The 25,015-nt window shown below is 39.3% G+C and overlaps 2 protein-coding genes across 3 annotated transcripts in view; one reads left to right on the top strand and one right to left on the bottom strand.

Moving 5' to 3' along the window:
* tpm4a (tropomyosin 4a) overlaps positions 1-21,126 on the top strand; it is a 29,775-nt gene extending 8,649 nt beyond the window's left edge. The window contains exons 1-8 of one of the 2 annotated variants that reach the window (XM_037698114.1): positions 585-913; positions 12,411-12,544; positions 12,633-12,750; positions 12,833-12,903; positions 12,992-13,067; positions 13,938-14,000; positions 15,814-15,883; positions 19,932-21,126. In XM_037698114.1, the coding sequence (XP_037554042.1) occupies positions 782-913; positions 12,411-12,544; positions 12,633-12,750; positions 12,833-12,903; positions 12,992-13,067; positions 13,938-14,000; positions 15,814-15,883; positions 19,932-20,014 (747 nt within the window). In that variant the 5' untranslated portion in view covers positions 585-781 and the 3' untranslated portion in view covers positions 20,015-21,126. Of the gene's footprint in view, positions 1-584; positions 914-12,410; positions 12,545-12,632; positions 12,751-12,832; positions 12,904-12,991; positions 13,068-13,937; positions 14,001-15,813; positions 15,884-19,931 lie in introns of those variants that run through there. The other variant, XM_037698113.1, reaches the window with a different exon arrangement.
* Positions 21,127-22,900: 1,774 nt separating this feature from the next.
* On the bottom strand, positions 22,901-24,091 carry LOC119407847 (40S ribosomal protein S27-like). The gene is made up of 4 exons (XM_037674671.1): positions 24,016-24,091; positions 23,399-23,507; positions 23,214-23,324; positions 22,901-23,134 (listed from the first exon to the last, which is right to left on the bottom strand). Exons 1-4 carry the CDS (start codon positions 24,019-24,021, stop codon positions 23,106-23,108), a joined length of 255 nt encoding a protein of 84 aa, XP_037530599.1. The 5' UTR covers positions 24,022-24,091; the 3' UTR covers positions 22,901-23,105.
* Between the last annotated feature and the right edge of the window lie 924 nt (positions 24,092-25,015).

Below are 25,015 nucleotides of genomic sequence, written 5' to 3'. Positions count from 1 at the left end.
GAAGCCTTCCGGATCGAAGGCGAAACGTTTCAGCACAAAAAAAGAAACTGTCCAGATGACCTGACTGAAAAATGTTGGATTGTATACCTGGATTATTGAGCATGGGCTTTGTTGTGTGTATTGTATTTTTTGTTGTTGAATTGTAGTGTGAAGGACTTTGTCATATTTATCTGTGAAAAGTGCTTAATTTATTAAAAAGAACTCTATAATAATTTATGGATTGGCAGAGACTTGTAGGAGACAAAACTATTCATACTATGCATTTAAAACTACTCAGTCACAGAGATCAGCTCATTTTTACGCACACACGCACAGCCCCACGTACGCTCCGCCCATTCGTGACGTCACCGCCCCCATTAATTTCGTCCTCTCGGGTTTACTCTCGGCTGTGCTCGCCTCACGCCGCCTCTTATCCTCCTCAATCCCCGGACCAAACCTGCTTCGTACATTCCTGAGGACAATTATCTCATCTGCTCACAAGCCTTTCATTCCTACAGAGCAGAAGAAACCTTTGGAGTTCACCTGGACACTCTCTCGTCTCTTTTATTTAACTTTTCGCTGGACTTTTAACGATCTTTTTTTTTTACATTCCGAAGATTTTTTTGTCTAGGACGTACTTCGTGTGTTTTTTTATTTTATTTATCTGTAAATAAACTAGTAATAGTATTTTTCATACCAGAGTCGACCAAGTGAGTGGGAAGCGGTCATTTGCACAGCACTAAAACAGTCGTAGTGTTTTTCTTCTTCTTTTTTCTAGTCTTAAGTAGCCAAACCGTGAACAATGGCAGGTATGAACTCTCTGGATGCTGTGAAGAGAAAGATTCAGAGTTTGCAGCAGCAGGCCGACGACGCAGAGGATCGGGCTCAGGTTCTTCAGAGAGAACTGGACAGTGAACGGGAGCTCCGAGAAAAAGTGAGACGACCAACTCTTATCTTTTGGGGCCTTTCGCTCGCTTTTGACGCAACTCTTTCACCCGCCTCGCCTGCGCTTTTCATGTTTCCTCCCGGTTCGAACTGCTTGCTAAAGTTGGTTCACCTCCCAGGCTGTAAAACTTCCCATTAGCTCATGTCATTGATTCATTGGCGGGCGTGATTGTGCCACAATGCAAGGCGTTGGTCTCCGTGAAAAAAAGTTTGGATTCCTTCTTGTTTTTGCGCATGCGCGGTGGTGTCTCAGTTACAGCCTGCTTGAAAACTAGCGAGACCACGTAGACAGCGCTTTAACCACTTTACCCCATTAAATAACTAATGTTTGATGCCAACTGTGTTTATGTTAACGCAGTAGTGACTATAGCAGCTTATTAATCAAAGTTGAACGAGTATCTTTGGGGAAACTTCCATTTTCTCACTGTGATGTACATGCATAAGGGAGGATGTCTTCCCTCCAGCAGCTGGCTGGTTGAAGGTCCAACCATCAGGCTTTGCCACCCAGATGGCAAAAAATACAGAACACAGGGTTAAACATGGGTCTTCCTGTGCTCATAAAAATTCATAATGGCAGCCAAATAAAGTTCAATCTGGAAGCATTAGCAGTTTAGCTCAAATGTTCATTTACTTCTAGCTTTCTCATCCTAATCTGACCATGACTTGGATTCTGTGAAGGTTTTTGCATGAGCTGTTTGCTCAACTGAACACTATGAACACCCATATCTTCACTTTTTTTGTGTTTACATTTCAGCAGTGTGTATCAGCTGCAGTTGTGTACTGACATTGACTCATGCCATAGTTGAAGGTCCACAAATGAGAGCAGCTTCCTAAGCTAGACGTCACCTGCCTTTTTGACTCTGGCCTTATAAAGGGTTTATGATTTGACTCAGAAAACTCAGGAGCTGCAGGTAAAGGGATCACAGTTGGGCAACAGTCTTGGCTTGCTTCATATGCTGCTTTATGGTGCCATACTCTGCATAGGAGCTGGTTAAATTACAGGACAAGTATGAAGATTAAAGGGTGGAAGGGCTTCTAAACAGATAAAAGGAGCAGATCTGCTGTCCGACTTGCCCCTTTTTGTTACGCCGCCTGTTGGTTAACGACACACCTTTTTTTACTGTATTAACTGGGCGTTTGCCTAGCTTGTGAGTAATCATTCTCAAACAAACATATTATTGACACAACCAACGATTACGTCATGTCAACATTGTTTTTCTGATCGTTGCTAAATTATGGTTATAATTTTGACGAATGCTTTTTGTTGTTCACTTCTGTGTTGCCTAGACTTAATCAACATGGTTAGTGACTTGAATGGTTGTAAACGCACGGCGTTGTCTAACTTGTCACTTTGTTTATAGGAATCCAAATCTAAATTGAATTTATTTGTGAAAGGCATATAATTGGAACAAACTTTAAGTTTGTTGTGGAGAAGCAATTTCCCTTCTGTGTGCTTCTGTAGCCAAGTTGGTCTGGTCACACATGTGAATAATTAGGGCAACTTGGAGCCGTTCCATTGTACAGAAACCCACTCAGCACAGATCAAAACGGGAACCTTGCTGAGTCAAATGAATGTGAAAATGTAGAGGCATTAGGAGAATGCTGACCACATCTGTCGTTGGAAAGTAAAAGTAATTGCATCGCTGTATTTTTTTGTGGTTTTTGGCGCTGCTCAGCCATACTTTTTTAAGACTTTTTGTCAGATCACAGAGACATGATAGTTTTGACATGTTCATTTGCAGCCATTATTAATGAGCTGTTCAGTTTTCGCAGCAGTCACACCGAGTTAGGCTGAAGATAATCATTTGTGCTCTCAGAGCCTGTGAAGAGCCTGGTTCAACCAGATTTGCTGCCTTTTTTTTTTTTTAACAATGTAGAACTTTCCCTTGAACTGTTTAATGGTCAAACATTGTAATGCAAGACGGTTATCAAAGTAATGGTACTTTTTTTTTAAGTTAAAAGTTTCAACTGCTTTGCTCAGCATTTTTATATGTCGTCTCCACGGTGACAACTTGTGTTTAGCTACACAACATGCTGGAGTGAGGTTTGACATTCACATCTATTTGAAATATCTTTTGTAGAAGAGGAAGTGGGACTTAAACCTTCACCGAGGTATTCCCTGTCCTGACTGCCACTCCCAGGATGCCGTCTGGCGACTCTGGTCCAGCACTTCCTGTGCTTCTACTCTGAACACTTCCTGTCCCTGAGCTGCTGCCCTGATCAACAGGAAGATTAGTGTGTGGTGGAGTTAGCTAATGTCCATCCCAGATGGTTGTGCGCAACTTCAGCGAACACTTGAAATATTTGGAAGCAGACGAGATAAAAAAACTTCAGATGGTCTATGTCGATGAAATGTTTTATTTTCTGTGTTAAAATTAAAAGAACCGGTAGTTTAAAACAGATACAGTTTAAACAACTGTGTGCTTAATTTTAACATCAGGAATATATTCAAAATATTTCAGGCTTATTTAGAAGTTTGATAAATTGTGAATGCAATCTCAATTTTAACGCCTGATTAAAGGAGTTTCTTTTGAAGCTGAAAACGTTTTTGCAACAAAGCATTCCTAAGTGAAAGAAACTGCTTAACACACTTTGATTTAGTGGGTTCATTTAATTATGAGAACAAACCCAATGCGCAGCATCAAATACCAGCCAAGCACACATCAAACGTGAGCGTCTCTGGTGACACTGGAGCGCGTACGCTTATCTTTGCTTGGTGGAAAAACTCGACACTTGCAGATTAACAGCGCTTTCCAATGCCTCAAACCTTTTTAGTTCTTTGTTTGAATGTATCTAGTGCTACAGTAAAAACAATTGTTTTTAGAAGTAATCATAAGCCTGGTACATCTTTTAGCTGCTATATAACTTTTATTTTACTGTTTCAGCAGAATGAACAGACACTTAAAACTTTAAGTTTGTATTGCCCAGTCTTTAATTCTACTTCTGCTAAACTGTGTACCACAAATTAAAGTGGGATAATGTATACTGCACCCAGAGCAAATACATACGTAATGTTTGAGTAATCTGTCTGCAGTTTCTAGTCTCTTGTCCTTGCAACAATTAGTCACACAACCAAGTCAACCTCACAAATTACTTTAAGCGGGAGGCTTAGCTAGTCGTCGTCGTCTTCGAACTTTTCTTTCTTCAGGGGTTGCCACAGCGAGTCATCCTCTTCCATCTCACTCCAAAACTACCTCCATCAGTTTCTTAATATCTTATTATTATCAATATATTTGGTTTCAGTGACTCAGTGCAGTAAGTTGGAAATTACTAACTAAATTTAACTACAAAGAAACACTTTAGAGTGATTTTCATTAGTACAATGTCCTTCAAAGCATTAGTTTGTTCAAGTTTACTAAAGGTATTGTCTGTTTGCTGCTTTGCTTCGTCTGGGGCTGGAGGTTGTCTGCAGAAGCTGAAATAATTTTTCTGCAGCGTTTTTGGAAAAAGGTTACTTCCTGATTTCAATGGGGTGTTTTTGGACTTGCTCCTTGAGAATAGCACAAGTTTCCAAATATAATGACCACAAGTCGTTACTTACTGGTGATCACTGGTATTTCAGGGAACAACCCCCATGCTTGTGGCTAAGCTGATTATGTAAGCCAAGTTTGTGGGTTTACATTCAAATGAGGACTAGAATAAAGTTATGACAAGTACAGCTACATTTGCTTTAAAGTCTTTAAGTACGCTTTTAAAAGTGTAAATAATGGTTGTGCGTGTGGCTTCTATTGCATAGAGCCTTACAAGGCTTTTACCTACATAGAGATGCTTGCAAAACACTTTAGCTTTACATATCTGTGAAAGCATTGTTCTTGGTATTCTTTGATGATTCTTTGAAGTCATAAATGTGTTGCACTGTGACTCTGATCATAAATGGACCTCGGATCAGTCCAGTACTGTTCTATGGGAACAAATTACATCTAAGCGAGTGCTTATTGTAATTCTTGTCTGGCCGTTTAATGTCATTTTTTTACATATCATTTATGCACCTGTCTTTGCATGCCACATCTTGATGGGATGAGAGTACACACTTTCTGTCGCTGACACACATTCACATCAAGTATAATAACATCAGTGTCAGGAATAGCTTGAACCCCAGCAGTATTGTGCAGCTCATTAACCCACTGCTCTAGAATCAGCCCGTACTTGGAGTCCTCTTTCGTTTGTCCTTGATCTGATCTTTAATGTATGTACCGGTAATACATTTAGGTGTTTCTAAAGTCACTCCGAACAGAACTGCGTTGCATTTTCAAGACATGGATAGTTTACCTCACCATTGGAAAAAAATGCACAATAATTATTAAAAGTGGAACATCAAGTGATCTTAATGCTCCATAGTTGCTTCAAAACATCTTAATTCATCAAAATATATTTAACTGTGCACTGTTTTGTCTAAAAATTGAATGCATGTAAAAGTTTCAGCCTAAAGACATTGATTTTAAATGGTTGCATTCAGCCTAGCAGCTAACAAGAGTAGGTTGATTCATCAAGATCTTTTTTCGCTCAAAGTTTATTTATGAATTCAACACAAATGAAATGAAGGAAGTGGTAACACAAATTATTAAAAATATTTACCTTCCTTTGTAACATGCATTTGACTTACCCCTTTGACAATGTTCTGGAATCATCTTATTATAAAAAACTGCTGGATACTTCCATATTTACTAGGGATGCACAATATTATCATGCATGGTGTTGTATCAGCCGATATTAAGGATAAAGTTAAATATCGGACGTCGGCCATTCCATCAAAATAACTCACCGGTTATAAAAGGAGCTGTTTAAAATAATAATAATAGTGACCATGTGGCCATGAAATTTACAAATTTGCACTGTTCGAGTGTTGTCATTGTATTAGAGAAAGTAAAGGTCATGAATAAATTTGACATTAAACTTAATCCTAGTTGAAGTGTTGTATTGTTTTCAGCCCCTTTTTTGGCATCTGCATTTGGTAGCAGGCCAAATTTATAAAGACCATGCAGAATAATGTAGTAGTTTAATTCCACAGCAGAGAAAGCTATGTAGTCTCTCTAAGTAGGTCTGGGGGGTGGGGGGAGAAAGCTTTGGTATTGGCTATCGGCCAAATAAGTTTTAACAAATTGGCATATTGGATATTGGCCAAAAATCCAATATCGTGCATCTCAAATATTTACATAATTCTTTATGAAACACTAAATGTGTTAAGTGTGTAAACCATGTTTTCTTCTGTTATTAAGATGGTAATTTTTAACATGCATTGTTTTCCTGCTGAAAATTGGGTAAAAACGTTTAATGTCCAAATGAGGAATCCAATATGTATTCTATTTTGTAAAAATGAAATTACTTTAAAAATGTCTATTTTCAGCGAGTTTTTAATTTTAACTAATCCTAATATGCTTGTTACCTAGATCATGAAATGCCAAGCATTCCTTAATGGAATACATATTGCTGGCAATTTTTAAGGTAAGAATTTAAAATCAATATACTGGTCATCTAGCCTTGAAAAATGCTAAAGCTCCCTGTAAGGGAAACCAAAAGTTTTCTTCTACAAAAAAACATCCTTGAAATAACATTTAAGGATTTGCCATGTCCTCCAGGACTGAGGTTTTGCATTAGCAGTATTTCTGATTTCATGCCATCTGGTATGATCTTGTGCAATCCTTAATACTTAATATAGGTGTCAGGGATGATTCTACATGATTTCTTTCCCCATCCAGCACCCAAGTACATTTCCAGAACACAGGGTAAGATTGATTGCTAACTGCAAGCATGTGCTTATTCTTTCTATTCACTGTTGCTAGTCTTTAGTGTCTCTGCTGACCTTTAACACTTACTGCTATTCTGAAGAATGTAAAATATATCTGATGTTATTAACAGCACACAGTGTTCAAGAAGCCTCATCTGGCATCCTGGGGGAGTTGTAAAGCAAAATGCAAAATCCCAGGTCATGTCATGCCTCTTGTGCTCCATCGAGATGCTTCCCTGCACCCTTTCCTTTTCTGCTGTGAACATATCTTTAGCGGAGCATTTTCTACTCTGACCTGTTGCAGGGAAAATCCAGATCAACCTGTGTGCTTTCTTTCCCTATCATTCCAGATGTCATGTGTAAGATTATTTTGAACACCTCTCATTGTTGTATATTCATGGGGTGTAATGAACAAGTGACTTAACAATTTATAATATTCTCTACTTAACGTTATTATCCATTGCAACTGATAGAAATTGTACATGATGAGGTGTACACAGAACTCACAAACTTGAAAAAGTAATTTCATCCATCCATTATCTTTACCTGCTTCTACCTTTCCAGGTCGTAATTCGTAAATTACAATTGCAAGATAATTTTGTTGTTTCTTGTATTGGGAATACTTCATTCATTCATTCATTTATTTAGACTGCTGTCAGACTAGTAAAGAAATTACCCCAGTTTGGTCAATTTGGTGCCCAAAAAGACAATTTTCAATCTTATTATTTACCTCTATATTTTTGCAAAATGTTATGTAGCCAGTGTTTCTCTTAGTTTACTTGCCTTGGGAGGGCACTCGTCTCTTTGGGGGTTATCGTAGCGCTACATTAGTGCCGGCAGTTGTCGGTGGGGGTAGCAGAGCGCTACATTTGTATTGCGGCGGTAGTTGCGGTTTCAAGTCTGAGCAGAGCTGCTACAATCACCGCTCCCTGTCGGACGTGACGGAGCTACGTGGGGTGTTGGGTATGCGATGGCGCTTGTTTCTGTTGACAGGGCGGGACACCCTCCTTGAATAATGGTAGATGAAACACTGCTAGCGGGCAGCACGGTGGTGCAACTTGTGGTGCAACTGCCTCTCAGCGAGAAGGTTGCCGGTTCAAATCCCGGTCTGGGGGCCTTTCTGGGTGGAGTTTGCATGTTCTCTCTGTGCATGTGTGGGTTTTCTCCGGGTACTCTGGTTTCTTCCCACAGACCAAAAACATGCATGTTAGGCTGATTGGTAACTCTAAATTGTCCCAAGGTGTGAGTGAGAGAGTGAATGGTTTGTCTCGTTTGTCTCTATGTGTCCCTGTGATGGACTGGAGACATGTCCAGGGTGTACCCCGCCCCTCGCACTGTGATTGCTGGATATGGGCACCAGCGACCCCCGTGACCCAAAATGGAAGAAGTGGATAAAGATAATGGATGGATTGCTAGCTTTGACAAGAATGACTGTGGCAGCTAAATATTCTTTATCATGGCACTAACTCCAGAAGGAAATGTTAAGCAGGTAAAACTGGTGGTATACCAGAGCAGCGTTCATGTATGTGTCACAGTCTTGACTCCACAAACATTCTCCATAGTTTTTTTTTTTTTTTTTTTGCCTTATTAAGCCGTGTGTGTCTGTCCGTCCCTCCCTTCCAGACAGTTGGAAAATGCAAAGTGGGTGCTAAAGGAAAGGGCACGGCCTGAAATGAGGAGAGACCGTTGGCTTTGGAAGAAGGAACAATCAAAGGGTGGAAATGAAAGGATGTTGAGCAGCTAACTTCCTGTCACCTCATTTGTAAAGTGCCGTTCATTGGGTTGAATGACAGACTAATACATCTGTTTTGCTTTTCAGTCAGCTGCAACATGTCTGGTTAAAGGAGTATTCAAAGTGGCAGAAAAGCTGGTTTTTACTACAGCAATTTTTTTTGCCCTATTTAGTTATTTGTTAGTCTTAAAGGCGTGAGAGCTTGTACTGTAAACTAAACACAAGGAAGTCTTTGTGTATGAGGGGATACCCCCATTATAGTTCTGAAAGTCTGATTGATAAGATGCCAGATTACACGATGAGTTTAGACATGCTATCATCATAGTGGTTTTAGCAGATTGTTGATAGTGTTTTTTTTTTTATATATATATATATATAATATAAGTGAGGGTTTTTTTGGTTTGTGTTTATTAGAGAGGAGCAGGAATTGGCAGAATGTGTTTTCAGAGCAGCTTTGTTTCAATGTAGCAGCGTGGCTGAACTGAATCACATGAATAGCCTGTTTGTTTGGATGCAGACCGTATTCTTTCAGCCCATTGCTTCATTCAGGACGCAGGAAGTTACATTATTTGTTATTTCAGGCTCCATTTGAATCCCTTGCAGCATTTTTCACCAGCCATATGTAATGTGGACAGACGCTGACCTGTGTGAGCAGCGGGCTCATAATTAAAGCTGTTCTGAAAGATTTATTCTTCCTTTTTAACATTCATTCAGTTCTGGCTTGGGTTTTCCTCTCGTGCTAACTGCTGTACGACACGTTAATGATAGTTTGACAGACATTTCCTGTCTCCTATCAGTGGCCGCCCCTGGCACTTTGTGGATGTAGAAAAGCCTGAAGAAGCGGGGGATGCAGAGTTAAAATATCTGTGGAAGACTGACTGGTTTAACAAGTCATTTAAAATGAAGATTAGATTAAGAATGCTTTTAAAAATGTATTTATTGTTTTAAGGCCAGTTGCCAACAAGCAGGAAACCATGCTTTCATTTCCTGAAATATGAATTTGACAGAAGTCTGGACTGGAATAAATGCCTATTTCTTCTCAACTCAGAAACTTTTACTGTGATCAGCTCTTCTGCGTGGTTTCTACTTTCTTGCTCACAGCTAGTCGTCTTTTCTTCTTCTTTCCCACCAAGCACTTTGCAGAATGACTCATCAACCTGCAACCTGAAGGCTTTTTGACTGTTGAACTCACTTCTGGACTCAGTGACGAGCTAATGAGTCATCGACCGCTGCCCTGTAGCTCAGAACAGAGTAATGTCTGCTTGTTCTTTTTTTTTGGAAAATGTACTAAACTTGTGCGATTACTTTGGGTTTTGATAAACGTTGCAGCATTGTAATAGTTTTGGAAGTGCTAGTGAGTTTCACTGTTCCCAAAGTTGGCTCTGGTACCTCTCAACTTCTCAGCGATTCTTGAAGTCAGGGAAAACCTGCAAAATGAATTTCACATTTTCCGGAAAGAGAAAACTCTGGGAATTTGAAGTAAAAAAACATAAAAAACTCAGGGAATTTTAACACTGATGTGTTGATAAAAAATACTTCATAGATTTATTACGCGTATGGTACGTACATGTATTAATGCTAATATTCAAGTATCAATGAGTTCATGTTCTTCTACAGGCACATAATACCTGTATTTACTGATTGGCTGTGGTGGCTTTTTAGCATCTGATAAACAATATCATTAATATTAGGAATGATTGCCATACCATATACTACTCTGGTTCTATTTTGTGTGACTGGAAAATCTCCTGGAATTTCAGGATTTACTCAGAGAAACTTTAAGAATTTTATTTTCATGAAACACTGAGAACTCTTGACATTGTTGGAGGGGGAAGGTCTTTAGAAGATCTTTATAAATTATATTAACTCTTAAAAATTAGACTAAAGCACATTGTATCCTTAACTGCTACAAATAGATAAAAATAAACAATTATCAATGAATAAATTAAAGTTGTACTTTGTCACATTTCTGCTTCAACCAACAATAGCTGGGGTTAGAAGTAACTCCAGCTTTTAAACGGAACATGCGACACAAAGACTTGACACAAGTCCAACACAAACTGGATATCAATCATCTGTGATGGGCTGTTACCTAGTTTGAATGTGGCTCCCTCACAGATAATGGTTGGAGAAACTGTTCAGCAGAGGAAAATTTTGTACGATTGTTTTTATTTTTTTGTCTGGTTTCTTTCTTTCACAGATTTTATTCATTTTTAATTTAACCTTTATTTATACAGGTAGTCTCATTGAGTCACAAGAACTCATTTTCAAGAGAGACCTGATTTTGGAGTAGATGGTGGGGGTTAGGGGCCTTGCTCAGGGGCCCAGAGTGGAGCAATTGAGGGTGGAGGCAGGTGTGGATGTTTCACCTTTTCCACCCACATTTTGATGTTGACTGTACCGGGAGTTGAAACTGCGACTTTCCGATCACAGGCCCATCTTCTCTAACCACTGCTCCACCACTCCCCACTTTTGTTTACCAAAGCCTGATGATGAGAGAAAAAAACAACTATTGTATTTTCCCTGCCAGCTTGGTCGTACCCTGCATTCTTCATAATTCATTCATGCAGATCTAAAGTTCTGGTGTCTTCTGATATTGCATCAGATATTATAATACTGCAGTATAATTCTCCAGGAACCTCCTCCTATTATTGATCTAATATTGACTTGTGAAACAAGGATAAAAGCACGTAGAATAGATTACAATAGCTCCCATGCTTTTGGAGCAGTATTTCAGTCTGTTTGAATTCAGCTTTGTGACGAATGATTAAAATGACAAAGGATTTCCTTGTCAGAGCTGCATGGTCATGCTCGTGGTTGTGCTTGAATATTTTTAACTGAAAACTTCTGTAGACGACCCACGTTTAGGTCTTAGACTTGTGTTTGCACTGGTTCTGCACATTGTCACTGTAGGCGGCTTAGGAAAAGTATTTTGCCATGAAAAATGAACAATAGAAATTGTAAAAATGTTCCAAGTGTGTATAATAAAACTTGAATGGATTTTTTTTATACCTTTTTTTTTATTTATATAATAAATAAATATAAGGAAAAAAAAACATTTAAATCATGAGGAAAAAGTGATGACTTTTTTGCAAATGGTCCCATCTGTTTAAGGCAGAAGTGGTTTGGTTGACATGGTGGAAACTTGTCAGTCATGAGGAACCTGGTCATTACTGTGCTCCCACCAAATTCATTCAGATTAACCCTAACCCTCCTGATGCAGGTTTGTGACCATATTTTAAATTTTCCTGTTTTTAATAGATTATTATTTATTTTTTTATTTTTTATTTGTTTATTTTCTTCTTTCGGATGCTCTCTTCCTCAGGGGTCTCCACAGCGAACTAACTCACATTAATGTTTGTTTTTATGCCAGATTCCTGACACAACCACAGACCATCGAGCTACCACAGCCCTCTGTGTGGAGCAGAGAGCTGCCATCTAGAGTGCTCGGTGGAGCAGATTGTGGGGGTTAAGGGCCTTGCTCAAGGGCCCAGATTAGGGCAAATGAGGGAGGAGGCAGGTGTGGGTGTTTCACCTTTCCCACCCACATTTTGATGTCCTGTCTGGGGGAGTCGAACCTACGACTTTCCGATCACAGACCCGCCTTCTCTAACCTCTGCGCCACCACTCCCCCATGCTAAAGCTCTGATTGCTAGTTGTAAAACGGTGTGACAGGTGCTTGCCCATGTGATGAGTCAGTGTGCACAGTAGGGCAATTAACTTGAGTTAATTAGAAGGTAAAGCCACCACTCCCTCCTGTTTTTAATAGATTATTGCAAATAATTTAGCTAAGCACAAATATACTTGATGTGTGAATTCAAACTGTTGTGGGTAGTTATAAAAAAGGAACAAGATCCAAATTTCTTTAAACATTTTTCGCTGAGGCTTCTAGACGTCTCTCCCTCCACTGTGCTCCTGTGTTTTTATTATTTGTGATTTTTCATAGTAAGACATCTGGTGAAAGAGTAGATGTTTAATGGAGAACCTGGTGACTTATGTTCTCTTCTTCCTCTCCTTTTTACTCCTCAGGCAGAGGGTGATGTAGCAGCTCTTAACCGTAGGATCCAGCTGGTGGAGGAGGAGTTGGACCGAGCCCAGGAGAGACTGGCCACAGCGTTGCAGAAGCTTGAGGAGGCAGAAAAAGCTGCAGATGAAAGCGAAAGGTCAGTTATTGCTTTAGTTTCTCTCAAATAACTTTTTTCTTTAAAAATATATATTTACCTCCTCCCTCTCTTGTTCCTGTCCAATTAGAGGGATGAAAGTGATTGAGAACAGAGCAATGAAGGATGAGGAGAAGATGGAGATCCAGGAGATGCAGCTGAAGGAGGCCAAACACATTGCAGAGGAAGCCGATCGTAAATATGAGGAGGTAAGGCGTCAATGGTAGGAGCTGCGTTGGACCCACTTTATTCTGGTTAAAGTCTAGAACAACTGAACGTTTTCTGTCTCAGGTGGCTCGTAAGCTGGTAATCTTGGAGGGAGAGCTGGAGAGAGCTGAGGAGAGGGCCGAAGTCTCCGAAGGGTAAAGCCAAGATGCACAGAGACACAAAGATGCTCTTAACTTCCTGCTCTTGAACTACATCAAAGCGTGCCTCATTTTCTTTGCACAGTAAAGCCAGTGACCTGGAGGAGGAGCTGAAAAATGTGACCAACAACCTGAAGTCCTTAGAAGCCCAGGCTGAGAAGGTGAGAGTGAAATGGAGAGGGTGGTGTCCACTGGGGAAGTACGCTGTGAATTATTGTTCTTGGAGAGAAAATCAGGTTAGGCCAGAATCTAAATTGGCTGCTCAGATCTGAAATAGTGACAAGGCATCTCTATTTTAAAATAATAGTTTGATTTCTCACATATTTCCTGCCGCAAACAATCTAAATATAAACATCAACGTCTGTTGTGAGCTCCAGGTCTGGCGTCTCGCACATACTCATCTTCACTGCCATGTATCCTGTAATTTGGGCTGCTCGTGGCTCGCTACATGGTAATTTTGCTAAACTGTCCTCAGAAGAGAGATTACATCACTACAGGGCTTCTTTATTCTAGTTCCATTACGCCTATGTATCATTATGCTCTGCTACTACAAAATCAAGAGCTTTCCTTTGGGGTTTTGATGAAAATGGATGAAGCAATGAACTCCTTAAATGTTCAGCTGTTTAAATCAATATTTGCTCAGTGTTAACGATTATCTACCGAGGCTGTTACGCTGAAGTTTATGGCTACATAAGGCGTGTCGCTGTGTGCGAACTGCAGCAACCTGGAGTACGTTCTTGGTTTCTGCTCCTACCCAAGCTTAGACATGCAGTGCAGCAGCATGCCAGATTAAACACATGACCACTTTCTCTTTTGCGAGGCTCGTGTGTGTGTGTTTTTGATTCGTTCAGACAGACGAGTCTTGGATGTCATCACATCCTTTGTTCCAGAACAGACCAAGACCTTGCTGCTAGTTTCAAGCCTTTTGCGTATCGTTTCTTCATGTTCGGTCATTGCCTTTAGATAATCCTCTTGTTGGCTGCGCCTACAAGTTAAAGCAAGTAAAAACATGTTTGTGTGTCTGTCAACAGTACTCAGAAAAAGAGGACAAGTATGAGGAAGAGATCAAAGTTCTGACTGACAAACTGAAGGAGGTGAGATCCAGTGAAATCCTCTATCACTTGTGTGATTGAAACAGCTGGATAAAAACAAAAATACTTTCTGAAGTCATTCTAATAGTTTTTTGTTTAGCGTTTTTAATGTGAATGCGTCTTGTGTGCATTTTATTATTTACAAACCGGATTCTAAACAAATTGTGAATAAAATCTGAATGCAATGATGTGGAGGTGCCAACATCTAATATTTTATTCAGAATAGAACACAAATCACAGATCAAAAGTTTAAACAGAGAGAGTGTATCATTTTAAGGGAAAAATCTGTTGTTTCCAAATTTCATGGCGTCAACAAATCCCAAAAAAGTTGGGACAAGTCCATTTTTACCACTGTGTGGCATCCCCCCTTCTTCTTACAACACTCAACAGACGTCTGGGGACAGAGAAGACCATTTTCTCAAGTTTAGAAATAGGAATGCTCTCCCATTCATGTCTAATACAGGCCTCTAACTGTTCAATCGTCTTGGGCCTTCTTTGTCGCACCTTCCTCTTTATGATGCGCCAAATGTTCTCTATAGGTGAAAGATCTGGACTGCAGGCTGGACATTTCAGTACCCGGATCCTTCTCCTACATAGCCATGATGTTGTGATTGCTGCAGAATGTGGTCTGGCATTATCGTGTTGAAAAATGCAGGGTCTTCCCTGAAAGAGATGACGTGTAGATGGGAGCATATGTTGTTCTAGAACCTGAACATAGTTCTCTGCATTAATGGTGCTTTTCCAGACATGCAAGCTGCCCATGCCACAAGCGTTCATGCAACCCCATACCATCAGTGATGCAGGCTTCTGAACGGAGCGTTGATAACAACTTGGGCTATCCTTGTCCTCTCTGGTCCGGATGACATGGCGTCCCAGTGTTCCATAAAGAACTTCAAATCGTGACTCATCTGACCACAGAACAGTCTTCCATTTTGCCACACTCCATTTTAAATGACCCCTGGCCCAGTGCAAACGTCTGAGCTTGTGGAGCTTGCTTAGAAATGGCTTCCTCTTTGCACTGTAGAGTTTCAGCTGGCAACGGCGGATGGCACGGTGGATTGTGTTCACTGACAATGCTTTCTGGAAGTATTCCTGAGCCCATTCTGTTATTTCCTTGACAGTGGCATTCCTGTTTGAGGTGCAGTGACGTTTAAGGGCCCGGAGATCACGAGCATCCAGTAGAGTTTTACGGCCATGACCCTTACGCACAGCGATTGTTCCAGATTCTCTGAATCTTTTGATGATGTTATGCACGGTTGATGATGATAACTTAAAAGTCTTTGCTATTTTACGCTGGGTAACACCATTCTGGTATTGCTGCACTATCTTTCTGCGCAACAATGGTGGAATAGGTGATCCTCTTACCATCTTTGCTTCCAAGAGACACTGACACTCTGAGAAGCTCTTTTTATACCCAATCATGTTGTCAGTTGACCTAATTAGTGTTATTGGTCTTCCAGCTGTTGGTTATATGCTCAATTTCCTTTTTCCAGCCACTTATTGCTACTTGTCCCAACTTTTTTGGGATTTGTTGACACTGTGAAATTTTGAATCAACATATTTTTCCTTTAAAATGTTACATTTACTCAGATTAAACTTTTGATCTGTCATCTATGTTATATTACGAATAAAATATTGACATTTGCCATCTCCACTTCATTGCATTCAGTTTTTATTCACAATTTGTTTAGTGTCCCAACTTTTTTGGAATCTGGTTTGTACTTTTAACTGGTAAAGTGTTGAGAACTTTTCCAGCATTGCATGCTGGGATACTTGGTTAGGACTTGCTGACGTTTTGTGTCTGAACTCCATCCAGGCTGAAACCCGAGCAGAGTTTGCTGAGAGAACAGTGGCCAAACTGGAAAAAACTATCGACGACCTGGAAGGTACGAAACTAAAAGCGTTATTGTCTGCACATAAAGAGGACGCGTTCGATTTTAGTCTGTTTGATGCGTTTCTTTGTACATTTTAATATTCACGACCTGTGTGGTCGACAGGATATTACTTAGGAATTCTCCCTTCTGAAGGGCGGGTAGTCCATGTCAGCCACACTGCAAAGAGAACAGAGTATGCATTCACGTTTTGTAGGTCAGCAGTTTTTAGTCAGTGACCCACAGGGATCTGAGAGCAGCTTTAAAAGACACTGAAGACGGGCTTAAATCTGATCACCATATGATGATCATCATAAAGATCTGTGATCCCAATTACACATCTTTCTCTAAGTCAAGCATTTCTGCATCTTTTAAAAGCCTGACCTTTTTTTCTGTTTTTGTCTTTACCTTCCCTCTGCTCCTTTCTGCCTCCATCCGTCTCCCTCACTGCTGCTTTTGGCTTGTGTGTGTCGCTGCCATCTCGGCCGCTGCTCGCTGTCGACCTCTGACCTCCAGATGAGCTGTACGCTCAGAAGCTGAAGTACAAGGCCATTAGTGAGGAGCTGGACCATGCCCTCAATGACATGACATCTCTTTAGGCATCTTCTGCTGCTGCTTCCTCTCGCCTCTCTCTGCCTCTTCATGTTGCTCTGATTTATATCTGCAATCATGTATCTTGCTTATCTTGTTTCTCAAGAATACACTTGATTAAAATCTCTTGTTTCCTACTTTGCAGCATCTGTCTCTGTTCTTGGTTATATTTGTCATAGAATAGAAAAACCACAGTTTATAATTTTACAAGTTTTATTATAATGAAAGATCCAGTTTCATTAAACAAGGTGAGCATTTTTATCTTTGTGGTTTTGGTTTGCTGTAATAGTTTGCAACCTACTGTGACCCTTTGAGAGTCTTGATGTAAACCTGACCTTTTCTTCTAAAGTTTAACAAAAGGTTTAAGAAGTTTGGGCAAATAACTTAAAAACTATACTTTTTGGCTGTGAATGTTATAAACTAATCTTTTTTTTATTTATTTATTCCGGTATAGAAATATATTTGAATTTACAGTGGTGCTTGAAAGTTTTGTGAACCCTTTGGAATTTTCTATATTTGATGACCTAAAACATCAGATTTTCACACAAGTCCTAAAAGTAAAGAAAACCCAGTTAAACAAAGGAGACAAAAACGTTATACTTGATCTTTGATCTGCTGATTCTTGAGCCATTCTTTGGTAGAACCACTTGTGTGTTTAGAGTCATTGTGTTGCTGCATGATCCACCTTCTCTTGAGATTCAGTTCATGGACCGATGTCCTGACATTTTTCTTTAGAATTCTCTGAAATAATTCAGAATTCATTGTTCCATCAGCGATGGCAAGACGTCCTGGCCCAGATGCAGCAAAACATGCCCATACCATGATACTACCACCACCATGTTTCATAGATGGGATAAAGGTTCTTATGTAGGAATGCAGAGTTTTAATTTCTCCAAACATAACGTTTTTCATTTAAACCAAAAAGTTATATTTTGTTCTCATCCATCCACAAAACATTCTTCCAGCAGTCTTCTGGCTTGTCCACGTGATGTTTATCAAACTGCAGACGAGCAGCCATGTTCTTTTTGGAGAGCAGTGTTTTCCTCCTTCAACCCTGCCATGCACACCTTCCACAAACATGTTGTGAAGAGACATTGATAGATCCTGTTCTTTAAATCAAACGGGGTGCCCACTCACACCTGATCATCATCCCATTAATTGCAAATGCCTGACTCTAATTTCACCTTCAAATTAACTGATAATCCTAGCGGTTCACATATTTTTGCCACTCACATATATTTAATCTCGGATCATTTTCCTCAATATTTAAATGACCAAGTATAATATTTTGTCTCATTTGTTTAACTGGGTTCTCTTTATCTACTTTTAGGACTTGTGTGAAAATCTGATGATGTTTCGGGTCATATTTATGTAGAAATATAGAAAATACTAAAGGCTTCACAAACTTTCAAGCACCACTGTAAATATATCACATTTCTCATAAAACAATAATTTTCAGTTGTACTAGGAATTTACATCCCATCCAAAGTTACTATACTTTTTAAACAGTGACTCTGACTAAATTGTGTTGGTGTACAGAATTTTTATGAATATTGTGGTGAAATTATTAAATTACAGCTTTTATAATTTTACATATTTAAGTTGTGCTTTTAAAAGTGCGAGTCATATTAAAGAAAAGTCCAACACTTACAGAAAACCAAGCAATACGTTCATTCCACGACGTATATTTTACATATAGTGTTAACAGTGGGGGAACCATTGGAGCCTTCAACACTTTCAGAGAAGTCCTAAGAGCTCGGCACATTTGAAATGTTACGTTTAGAATTTTAATTTCATATTTATTTTATAAATATTTATTATGGAATAAAAATATCATGACCCTGTGATGGACTTGCGACCTGTCCAGGGTGTACCCCTCCTCTTGCACAGTGATGGCTGGACATGGGCACCAGCTAACACCCACGACCCGAAAATGAAGAAGCGGGTAAAAGATGATGTATGGATTTACTATATATAAAATATTTTCAATATAGTTTATCTTTTGCCAATTTTTTTCTTCTGTAAACTACTTTACAGATTAGTAAGATTTATTTTTTTAATTCATGAAATTAAAGTTATCCAATCAGGTTATCTTAATTTGTTTTGTCTCCAGGCAGAAACAGGAAGTGGTTAGATCATTAGTTGTCACTGTCGTCAAAGACCGAGCTCGGTCGGTCTCCCCAGGATGAGTTTGGGTAATTTTCCTGTCAGTCATTTAACAATCAAAATGCTAATATAGAGTGGGTGGGACCAAAACACTCAGGATTTTTTATTTTATTTAAATTAATTAATTTATTTGACCATGTGAAGATTTTTGATGGATTCATCTACACAGAATCCACACAGAAGATGTAGTTGCACTAAAAAGAATGTTAAATATCACATTTTACATTTATACTGACAATTTTCAATATTGATGCATTTCGGTTTTCAATATATGAAAACATTTTGCAGAAACGGTAAGTTCTGTTAATGTTAAATTCCAGTGTGAATTATTAAAATGATGTAGAGACTGGGCTGCCCGTCTTTGAGAAATGCTGGGACAGAATCGGGTGGGCCTTTTCAGGTTTTGTGTTCAGATGGGTTGTCCGTGTTGGTTTTACTGGTTAATGATGGGTCGGGATTCTCTTATTTAGGTTGTTGTTAGTGACAGTAAAATAAGAATAAATAAAAAGAGAAGCCTTCTCTTTTGGTGAATTGCTAAACTGAAATTCCAGTAACGTAATGGAACAGCGACTCTGTGGTGAATGGATGTTTACAATATTACAATCTAGCTGAAGGCCTAGCTCTTATAGTCACGGCTCATCGTGTCCCGTTCACTGTTAAAACAAAATTATTATTTTTTGTTTGTTTTTCTGCTCTTGTACTTGAAGATCCCTTTAACCACAGACACAAACCCATGATTAGATTATACTCTTATGATACAGATTTTCTTACGGACCCAAATCAGCCTTTACTACCGTCACTTTTATTTCAACATCCTAATCCAAAAAATTCATTTGAAATCATGAGCAAATGAATATTACATAAAAAAAAGAAAAGTAAAAGCAATCCAAAACCAGTCTACAAGTAGTTAAGGCTCTTTTAGTTTTACACATCACTGAAAGCACATAACGTACACAACCCCACACAAATGTCCCTTAAGATAATAATCTTGTTTTTATACTTTGTGTTTGGGTGTACAGCTTCTAATACGTCCTTATAATTGTAAGTTTCAGTTTATAATCTAGAAAACACTAGTTAGTATTTTGTTCCAGCAGTTCTCTAGCTGTCAGTAGTTTATGCATGAAAGGTAGTGTTATTTTATTCGTTTTGCATGCGGCACAGCTTAACCAAAGCACTTATGCAAAACAGCAGCCCAGTAAAATGGTTCACGCTGTACATTTCTTTTCTTCAAGATTAAAGTTGGCATGACGAGCAGTTTTATTAGCTGGTGGTTGACCGTTCACCATTTTCCTATTATTCTCTCCAGAAAAATTATCACACGCCAAGGAGGAGAATTTGGGCATGCACCAAGTCCTGGACCAGACCCTGCAGGAACTGAACAGCTTATAAACACACGGAGGAAGAGGATGAGACTGTCTTTAACATTCCACTAAACGTTCAACTCCATTCCGCATTTTGAGCTGTAAAGTCTTTTACTCCCCACTTAAAAGGGGGAGAGATTAACTTAATGCATGTCCCTTGGTGTTCGTTTTTTTTGTTTGTTTGTTTTTTATTCTTTTGAAAGACGAAATCATTTGGAATCCATCACTCGATCTTCACTTGTGATCACAAAAGTTACATCCAGAAGAAAGTTTTGATCACGTGTTTGGAAATAATTGGCAGTTAATTAATCCAAATAAGCTTCATATTGACCATAAATCACTGAAACGTGCGTAATTTGACATTATCTCCTGCAAGACAGATTACAGGTGATAACAGGTTTCACTTAGGCTGCATTAGTAGTTATGTTCTGTCTTGTGGTGATACGAAGTCACTCAACACTTTCTTCCACTTTTATCTTCTTTACATCCTTATGGTTGGTGCCCGTTTCAGCTTCTAAATTTATTTGGGTTTAAACAGTGCAGTGGCCTGATGGAAAGGTTGGAGTCAAACACACTATAGGGGCACATGTTGCTCATTTATACCCATTTGTACTTAAATAGAAATGAATGACTCTCTAGCCCAACTTTGACGAGCGTGTGGCTGTCATGTTGATATTTACAGTGCAACTTTCATTTTTGAGGATCTTTGGAGCCCAAACAGCCTTTCCTTCAGCTTGACAGGACCACTAACTGTACCATTGCCAACAATATGCCAAATTTGAGTCAATATGTGCCACAATATAGCAAGTGTTTGCCAAAATTTGTTGTAATGCCTGTGCGAGCTTCAGCCCAAACCACTGGGGCTCAGTCATCATGAATGCTTATTGTAAATATAGTAGAAGAAAGTTGGATATGTAATGAAGTTGCATTTCTTGGATTTTTCTTTACCCCGTTTACACTTTTATTTTTCTCCAGGGGAAATCTCAAAACCAAAGATCGCATGACTAAATTGTTTTTAAGTCTTGTTTTATTGTGGTCTCAGGATCAGGACCTCAGAGGCTGCTTCACATTTGATTGAGACTCTGTTAATAGTACTTTCAGCACCCCCTCCATGTCTACACAATAAATGTTTTGCAGAAATCCTGGTTCATTTGACGTTTTTTTCTTTTGGTGTTTTTTTTTATACTTTAACAGGAATGGAGAAAAGAAGCATTTTAATATGTCCGTTTGATTTTCATGAACCTGTTGGGTCTGAGTGGGACAAAGACCAAAGTGGATTGATGTCATCTTAAAACTTGCAGCTCAAAAATGTCATGAAGGTTTATGAAAACTAACATTTACACTGTTGCCAGGTTTTCATCAGTTCTTCCAGCAGAAATGTTTTGACCTGCAGAAAGTGTTCCCGTCTCCACCAGAAGTGCTACAGCTATCTACACTTGCAAATAACAAAATAGTTCTACGTAGAACGATTTAATGAAACGGTGACAACTATGTAAAGGTTTTTAAGTGTTTGAACCACTGTAAATAATTTGACACTGTACTTGCTAACAGCAGAAATCCTTTGTGACTTTTAAGATCTAAACCAGGGGTGTCCAAACGTTTTTCATAGGTGGGCCAGAACTGTCTAGATTAAAGGACTCGTGGGCCAGAAAAATGTGAATTTAAGATATATATTATTATTTTTAAAGCTTGATATCGCTCTTCTCCACCCCACATTTTAAAACTCAACAACCTGAACAATATTTTTGAGAAAGTTTAAATTCTTGTAGATCCAGAACATTAGGAGCCTCATAAGCTTTATTTGTTTATGAGGCCGACATGGTTTAGAGGCAGGGCATCCGGCTTGGGACCCAAAAGTCCCAGGTTCGATCCCCAGTCACTGCACATCACGTGGCGTCCCTGGGCAGCAGCCTCACCCCCAAAATGCCCCACGGGCGCCCTCAATAGCTGCCCACTGCACCACCTGGTGGTGGATGGGTTAAATGCAGAGACTAATTTTGGCATTGTATGGAAACATACGGTGATGACATTATTATTTATTATTTTTAGTATTTTATTTTTTTTTTTTTTTGGGGGGGGGGGGGGTCTATTGTTTGTGTTCGGAAAGTTAATTTTCATTTATTTTCAGAGACAAATGAGTACCGGTAGTTCTTCAAAAAGTTTGGACCATGGATGGCTCAAAAGGGTCATCAAAATTCTGAAAAACCCTCCAGCTGGCAGTCGCTAAAATGGATTCATGGAAGGTTTGAAGGGACCTTGTCCAATTCCTATTGATTATTAAATCAACTGAAATTATTTTATTTGAATAATTGGTTTAATTTAACCAAGTTTTATGAATTATTATCCAAGTTCTACTTTTTGGTAGGTCAGTAAAGGTTTGTTGATAAAGGGATTAATTAAGGCTAAATATTTGTATTGTACTTAATATCGCTTTTTTTTAGATTATTTTAATATGTTTTGCTGTTAAACCTAAAAATATAAAAACTATCGCCATCTAAAGGTCTACATCTGCTTCAACCTCTTAAGCTTGTGGGCCGCACAAAATCACTCCAAGGGAAATGGCACTCGGGCCACACTTTGGACACCCCTGATCTAAACCATTTGATAAATTTTCTTCTATTGCTCCAATTTAGTAAAAACACATGCAAATTAAAATTTATAGTTTGATAAATATCTTCATCATCATCATCCTACTCAAATAAGCCACTCCGAGGACACCAAGATTTTTAACCCGTCTTTTACTTGCACGGTTAAACAGTCACCATAAGGCTTTCACAGATGTACAAAGTTACATGCTTAGAGCCTCGTCAGTGAGAACCTGCACCGGACAGTGAGGCAGGAAGTGTTTTCTAATACACACTTGTCAGACAGAGGTGAGGTCAAGACGACTTTGGCTTTCCAGCTTCCAGATGAGGAGAAGGCCTTGGAGTTATCAGGTGCTTCTCTCTGAGCAGACGAGACTCTCTGACCTCACACGCGGGTCGACATTAATTAATTAATGATAAGCAGCCATAACCTTCACCTAAATTCCCCGACAGTTTTGTCGTTAAAGGGTTAGCAAAATGAGATTAGGATCCTTTCGGTCTTTGTCCATTCTGCCACCTGTTGATTAATGCAGCTCATGAGTATTTCCTTCTGAAAGCACAGCCTATGTAGGGAGACAAAAATAAAATAAGTATCTTCCTGCAAGCATAGCATGAAATGAAGTTTCTCTGACTTTGCCCCACCTGCTGTTAGTCTGCATTTGCCCCCTCGTGGCCTGCAGAGGATCGTTAAGCAGCCTGGACAAGCCACCACTGTGTGCGCGTGGCTGAAGATGGTGGTGATTCTGAAGCACACTGCAGTGCGGGTAAAGAGAAGACTATTAGAAATCACAAGACTTGTGCATGATGATCTCAGGAAGAATGGCTACCTGCACATTTGACATCCATGAAGAAAGAGTTGGGGCTCTGCACCAGCCTCTTCTTCTTGTGTTTCCTCATCTCCTCAGCTAAACTGGGGTGTAACAAATCTTTAGCCAGCTGCAAAGGAGAGCAGATGATTTTTAAATGTTTTTATTACCACAAGGCTTCTGGGCAATGAATAAGATCATATTTGTACCACTATGGGTTGTACGTTACTGCCCCCTAGAGTCTGATCAAATAAATACAGCAGCAAACATGCCCTGACAAGTTCTCATGTAGCTCAATCATCCAGGTCAATAAATCACAAAAAAGAGTTAAAACAGGTCATCTGGACAGATTTGTCTTTGTAGAAAAGTTTTGTCTTTCATCTGAAAGACTATGAGTTCAGCTTCTTATCACACAGAGACACTAAAATAACTAATAACATACAATAACAATAACATACGAGAGAAACAATAATGTTCTTTATCCTCATGGAAAGAAAACACATTATTTATCATCATGCGTTAGGTTACATTTTTGTTACACACGTATGGTTTTAAAAGACAATTCCAGCATCTTTCTGTGAGTCAGGACGAATCCCAACATTCAAACTCTGAAATAAATAAAACTTTTTTTTACTCACAGGCATGTTTTCTCAGATCACCAGGGATTTTCTGTTAAAATACAAATAAGAATGTGAGCTCCCAGTTAGAGTCTTCTGGTCTGGAGAGCCTGACTGGAGGCTGAGCAGGTTGATCTTTCTGTTGGGAGGAGGAGCAACTGGTCCCTGTTGAATATTGAACAGACCTGGGGGAGAGGTGGTGCAGAGGATAGAGAAGGTGGGCCTGTGATCAGAAGGTCGTTGGTGACACTCCACAACAAATGTAAACAGGATGCAATAATTTATTTACAGTGGAACATAGTAAAACATTAAGAAATTGTTTCATTTTTAGGGAAAATATGAATTTTATGAAAGGACAGGAACATATGCTGAAAAAGCTTAGACTGGTCCATGTTTCCCACTGGGAAGCATCCGCTCTTTTCACATCAGTTTAAGAACTGAGGGAGCAGCTGCTTTCAGACATCATTGTCTGATGTAGGATTCTAACTCTATAAGGAAGAAAGGTTAGAGGCCACTGCCCTAATAAAAACTATAACCCGAATTCTGATAAGTTGAGACATTGTGTAAAAAAACCCTAGAATGCTTTAATTTGTCACTCATATAATCTCATAATTTATTCACAATGGAACATTAATAAATCCAGTGTTTAAATAAGAATTAAAAACAACTTTTTTCCCTTTTGATTTTTCATCTACTAAATAGAAGGACCATCCTATTATCAGAGCACAGTTCAAAAACCTCCCTCTCTGTTGGTATGGGGGTGCATTAGTCCAGATTACACATCTAGAAACACACCATCACTGCAGAAAAGCTAAGCTGACTCAGGATAGAGGTAGCGGACACCCTGGACAGGTCACAAGTCTGTCACAGGGACACGACAAACGAGACAACCATTCACTCTCACACTCACACCTAGGAACAATTTAGAGTGACCAATCAGCCTAACATGCATGTTTTTGGTCTATGACAAGAAACCGGAGTACCTGGAGAAAACCCACACATGCATGGAGAGAACATGCAA

Source organism: Nematolebias whitei, chromosome 3, assembly GCF_014905685.2.
Source record: "Nematolebias whitei isolate Nwh7 chromosome 3, NemWhi1, whole genome shotgun sequence".
Taxonomy (NCBI): Eukaryota; Metazoa; Chordata; class Actinopteri; order Cyprinodontiformes; family Rivulidae; genus Nematolebias; species Nematolebias whitei.
The sequence above is the reverse complement of the archived record's forward strand: the minus strand, read 5'-3'. Positions and strand labels throughout refer to the sequence as shown.

What these genes read in the sequence shown, in the direction of transcription:
- LOC119407847 (XM_037674671.1), bottom strand. An exon ending in CATGGATGTCAAATGTGCAG is followed by an intron (nt 23,325 to 23,398) that starts GTAGCCATTCTT and finishes CCCGCACTGCAG; the next exon opens with TGTGCTTCAGAATCACCACC. An exon ending in CAAATGCAGACTAACAGCAG is followed by an intron (nt 23,135 to 23,213) that starts GTGGGGCAAAGT and finishes CTCCCTACATAG; the next exon opens with GCTGTGCTTTCAGAAGGAAA.